This window comes from Apaloderma vittatum, unplaced genomic scaffold, assembly GCF_000703405.1.
Source record: "Apaloderma vittatum isolate BGI_N311 unplaced genomic scaffold, ASM70340v1 scaffold1203, whole genome shotgun sequence".
In the NCBI taxonomy this organism is placed as follows: Eukaryota; Metazoa; Chordata; class Aves; order Trogoniformes; family Trogonidae; genus Apaloderma; species Apaloderma vittatum.
Genome location: NW_009708348.1, coordinates 1 through 5,890, shown reverse-complemented (window position 1 = coordinate 5,890; position 5,890 = coordinate 1). Strand labels below are relative to the sequence as shown.

Below are 5,890 nucleotides of genomic sequence, written 5' to 3'. Positions count from 1 at the left end.
GACTGGCTTGAGAGCAGCCCTGAAGAAAAGGACTTGGGGGTACTGGTGGACAAGAAGCTCAACATGAGCCATCAGTGTGCACTTGCAGCCCAGAAAGCCAGTTGTGTCCTGGGCTGCATCAAGAGGTGCGTGGCCAGCAGGTCGAGGGAGGTGATTCTAGTCCTCTATATTCCACACTTGTGAGACCCCACCTGGAGTACTTTGTCCAGTTCTGGAGCACCTGCTACAAGAAAGATCTGGACGTGCTGGAACGTGTCCAGAGAAGGGCCACGAGGATGCTCAGAGGGCTGGAGCACCTCTCCTGTGAAGACAGACTGAGAGAGTTAGGGTTGTTTAGTCTGCAGAAAACAAGGCTCTGAGGAGACCTTATTGTGGCCTTCCAGTATCTCGAGGGGGCCTACAAGAAAGCTGGTGAGGGGCTTTTTAGGATGTTGAGTAGTGATAGGACTAGGGGGAATGGATTGAAGCTAGAGATGGATCGGGTTTAGATTGGGCATACTCTTCTTGAGTGAGCACTAGGTCCTGTATAATGATGGCTGCTTGATTAAGGTAAATTTTCCTTGTAGAAATGCCAGATAAAATACTACTAAACAGGCAACACTGCTAAAATCACATAATTTAACTCTCTTACATGCTACATCATTTTTTACAAGAAAGGTATTTTTTTGGTTTTAGGCAGTTCTAGAAATAGGATTGGAAGAAAGTCACCTTCTACAACTCCATCAAGAACTGAAGACAGGGATGAACTCTCATCCAAATCAGTTAGTCAATCCAAACTTTTTTCAACACCAGACAACTGAAAACACAAATATTTGAAGTGTTTCACCAACAGCTCTATACTATAACTCACCAACTATAACTGAGACTGTCTAGAAGAAACATCCAGTAGCAATTGTCGTTGCCTAGTGCATACTTGAAATCTATATAAACAAGCCAGTCCGTAAATATCTAACAAGAGAAAGTTGATGTGTTATAATTCAGAAGCCTCCATGTATTTTGCTTCTGGAGATGGTGACTTCAGCAGCAGTTTAGGAAGAATTTAATGCTGTAATTTCATTCTCACAGATACATTTTCTCACAGATACTTCATCTTACAGATTTACAAGAGTACTGATGAAATTAAACTGCATTGATTCAAATGCTCTGATCCTATGTTGTAGTATAAAGTCTTAAAAAACTATTACACTGGAGAAGAAAAAAAAGAATGGAGATGATACCAGATTAGTCACAATTACAAAACTAATGCTACTGTACTGCTGGTAGCCGCTTTGCATTACTGCATAAGTTCAGCTTTCTGTATTGTATTCTTTTGTTGACTTAAGCTCAATTTAAAATTCATTACATCGGTTAATGCCATGTTCAAAACTTTAACTCAAGGTTTCAGTGATACTTTATTTTGGAAATGCATTATTTTCGCTAAAATATCTAATTAGTATTTAGAGTTCGCGCTTTCCTTAGAGTTTGAAAATTCTAGCCTAAATATGTAATGGGATTCTCACACAGTTTTTATAGTACACCAAATTAAACACTTAAAATTTAAGTGTTTCATTCAACAAATTACTTTCGAGAAGACAGTATCATCTCATATTAGATACAAAGTAAAAGATTCATCAAGCAATTTAATATATTTAAGCACCTAAGTTTTCTACACTTTATTTAGAAAGATGCTTCTCCTACAAAGTGTAAAATATTACCTAAATTAAGGAACACTACTGAATGAAACACACTACAGAGCACCAGCTTGGACTGCATAGCAGCCAAAGTATTCTAGAGCTAAAGATCAAACTCCTAGCCACAAAACAACTGCAGTATTTGGGTTCTTTAAGCTCAGAAGATGATATATAAATCACTCAAATTCTTTTGCACTTTAATCTGCCATTCTGGAAATAGTCAATGCGTTCCAACCAAGGTGGAAACCCTAATGACTCATCATGAGCACAGTATCAGTTCAAACATCTACTCAAGGTCATTTGAATTTCACTGTCCAGTCAAGGTACATGTTTCTTTCAAAATAACTTCCTGATCTGGAAAACAGTCAGTTCCAAATGGCTATCTCAGAGGGGGAAAGGTGAGTGCACAGAAAAGAGTGGCACACAACGCAACTGAAGGAATAAAATTTGCATATGTGATTCTCAACATTTTAGGTATTACACCAGGAGGTGCCAATGTCCTCTAAAATTAAACTATTTCTAAATGTTTGAAAAAAGACAAGTCTCTGAGATTTACAAAAGGAAGATCCACACAGCACTTAAATTATATAATCACGGCATTTGAAAGGCAACTGTCAGCCTTAACCGGAAAACTCCATGACAATTTCAGTTCTGAGTAATGTAACACCTAACCACAAACAAACCAGAACAAATTATTTCTTGAAATTAAGTTCCACTCTGAGAATATTTAGATGTCTTCAATTTGACAATTATATGTGCAATAACACTATGCAAACATCCTACATTATTTTTCCTCAAAAAGATACTTCACCACAGTTTTAAAGTCTTAAAAATAATACGTCAATAGAAACTGTCTAGAATTCATCAATAAAGTAGAATCACTGCAGAGTTTAATATCCAGTATCAATTAAATCAAACATTTTACCTGACAAGAAATATCACAGGATCTCATCACAGTACCTTGTCTACATGGAAAATTAAATCCAGTTCACAGACATTTTCAAAACATTTGTCTAGTGTTTCCACAAATACCTGCAAAGAGGAAAAAAAAGCCAGAGATCAAGCTTTAAAAGAAACTCAATAGTTCCATTAGGTATGGGGTTTTACAAAAACAAATAAAGACAATAAACACCGGGCAGATTTTAAGGCATTAAAAGCATCTATAGAAATGACTTTATTAAGTCAATAGTATGTAATTAGTAGAGGGCAAAATTGCACACACAGGTCAGTTTACATTATAACTCTGCTAGAATTTACAGTTTGAAACAATAGTTGTATCTTGAAGAAACAGTAACACCATCTACGCTATCATGTTCTCAGCTGTGATTAAAGTGTTCCTTCGTTATTCATTAGAACCCAATTATTAAGTAAAATTCAGCTAGTTTTTTTCATTATTAACAATTAGTACATTACAGGCATCTCCCAGTTAACTAGACTACTTTTAACTACTCTGTCACACAGAGACACATATGCAACACAAACTGCCAGCATCATGCAAGTTTGTCAGCATTACAGCTGCCAGCAACAGTACAGGACCTTTCCCCTGGTTTAGACCTGCTGAATTCAGGATGGACCAAGGAAAAAAGCAGCTGTCTTAATGTCACAACTGCTGATCCTGTCAGGCACATCACCGCATAAATTTAGAAAAGCCCTGCAATCTGTATCCAGGCAAACAGCCCCTCCCTGAACCTGGAATCTAAGTGCACAAAGCAGAAAAATGCAAGAAGCCATAGGTCTCTGTTGGATATGGTCTCTCTGTTACCCTTCTCTGGGTACTTCTGTGACTGATCCCTTAGTATGTCCTGTTAGCCACTTTCAGTACAATAATGGCATTCCAGCCACCAGTTAGGCCAGATAGCAAAAAGAGGACTGTACTTGCACTCCCGAAGCTGCTGAATGCCAATCACCATGTGCTTGTGGTGAGTGCTGACAGACTCCAGTCTTAAAGAGATACAAGCACCTTTTCTTGTATCCGTAGGAGAATATGGCTACAAGGACAGTGCTGTTTGATATTACCTGCAGGAAGAAGACTGGAAATAAAGTGTAAACACAACCTTTATCCAAAGGTTTTAGTTACAAAAGCTAATAGTTTGGCACTGTTTTTGAAAGAAAAAAAAAAACAACCTGATATATATCCCCAAGTTTGGACACAAATTTACATACTCTGACTCTGACATCCAAAAGCAACTCAAAAAGGGCCCCCAAAGATATGTGTATTCAGTAATACTATATATGAGCACACACTGACAACACAGAAGTTTTATATTCTCCTATAGCACTTGATTTACAATTGAAATTATTATCTTTAAACATTTATCCACTATATAGTGACAACAGCACACACCGAATGAACTCATGGATCTATATTCACAATGTACATCGAATATTTTTCAATCTAAGTGAAATCAGCTGGCACTGAGTATTCTTCAGAGATATTTTTCACCAGCTAAGGATTGCTTATGGAAACTTTGGAAATTTCCTCAATCTTCCACTAACAAGTTATACCTCTATTATGAATAACTGGTCTCTGAAATCATTAGCCTACAAGCTAAACTACATTTTCTTACACTAATATTCCTTCATCTATTTTAAGATGCCTTCAAATAATCAATACGGGAAATAAGATTAGAGTCACTTTCATCATAATTTTACTTAAGAGTCTAATTAATTGCATGCTACGGCAAGCAGCACTAGAATTTAGTAATCACTTCAGTTGCTGCAGACTTCTAGATCAAAATAACCAGAAAACACACCAATTGTTTCAGGGCCCACACATACATCCCATACATCAGTTCAAATGCACCTTCTGATGTTACTGGAAAAGAAACATACTATGAGTCAAATAGCAAGAAAGTAAGGATGCATACACAATGAATTACTAGCTCCCCCTTGTGCTTCATTTTTGAAATTAATCTTCTACAGCTCAAAACCCCATGGATATCTCCATACAAGTAAACAGAAAAAAAAGAAAACAAAAACAACAACAACGAAAAAAACCAACCAAACAAACAAACAAAAAAGGGAAATCCTGACACCTGTCTTTTGTGGTAAACATGCTTTAATAAAGTCAGATACAAACCCGGAGAGTAAACTATATGAATCAAAATACCAGATTGTCATTGGGTACATACAAACCAGGAGCTCCTACACTCAGTAATACACCAAAACATAAAACATCCCCTTTTCCATGAAGGGTCAATTTTTAATTAGGCAAGTAAGAAAACAAAGGAATAAAACATGCATTAATATTGGGAAGATTACAAGGTTAGCAGAAAAATCAGAACACCTAATCAATTAAATGCATCCGATGCTAGATAATGTCAAATACTAACAAAAAGCGGGTACAAAAATGAAGCAAATACAAGAGGGGTAACTCATGCAAAATATTCAGTTCTTCCTAGGCTAAATAGCAATCGTCAACTTTAAGACAGAATAAATTCAGCCTGGCCATGGAGAGCCCTCTCCACTGCTTTTGGCTCTTCAAACGCTACTTGAGACTCCAATTGGTTTATAATACAATAGTCATATAGCCAGTTCTCCATACACAGGACTGGTTTCTCTTCTGCTTTAACAGTGATTTTTAACTAAACTTTAACTAAAGTCATCATTCACGTATCATATCATTGCAAGCATATGAAATCAACTACAGTGTTTCCACAGCTTTTCTAACTGGGAAATCATTGGGGCAGTCACTGCATTTTCACACACTTACATTGGTATCCTAGTTTTCTCCCAGTATTTTTTTATTAAACTGCTTAGATTATATAGAGAATGCCAAGAGTACAGTGTAAGAGAAAGACTGTACAAGTACTGGTAATTACTCAAAACAAAAATGTGTTTGGTCTTTCAAGAAGACCTACCAATAGACTTAATGCATTGCCAATAAGGCTTTTTAGGTCAAAACGTATGTTTTGTTTTTAATTCTTGACCTTTACTTTCCAGCAAGCTCTAATGGTGTTAACTGAGAACTAGTTAAGGATTTTTCTACCAAAATAGGTATCCCAGTGTATTGAGTTGGCCTGGCTGGATTTTGGCGGGGGTGGAGCTGCAGGGGGGCTTCTGCAAGAAGCTGCTAGAAGCTTCCCGAGTTTGTTAGAGCCAATGCCAGCCAGCTCCAAAGAGGGACTGAGCCTGTCAGTAAAGTGATAGGAGAGGAACGCCTCTGTGAAAACATATTTAGGAATGGGCTAAAAAGAACTGTGCCACACAACAACTGGCAG

At 37.2% G+C, this 5,890-nt stretch overlaps 1 protein-coding gene across 1 annotated transcript in view; it reads right to left on the bottom strand.

Annotated features, from left to right (window-relative positions):
• Nucleotides 1–3,686, bottom strand: part of LOC104271734 (AP-3 complex subunit sigma-1-like) — a gene marked incomplete at its 5' end in the record, with an annotated part of 17,861 nt that extends 14,175 nt beyond the window's left edge. Inside the window, 2 exons of the mRNA XM_009866509.1 lie at nt 2,631–2,702; nt 3,546–3,686. Coding sequence (XP_009864811.1) covers nt 2,631–2,702; nt 3,546–3,686 — 213 coding nt within the window. The remainder of the gene's footprint in view (nt 1–2,630; nt 2,703–3,545) is intronic.
• Between the last annotated feature and the right edge of the window lie 2,204 nt (nt 3,687–5,890).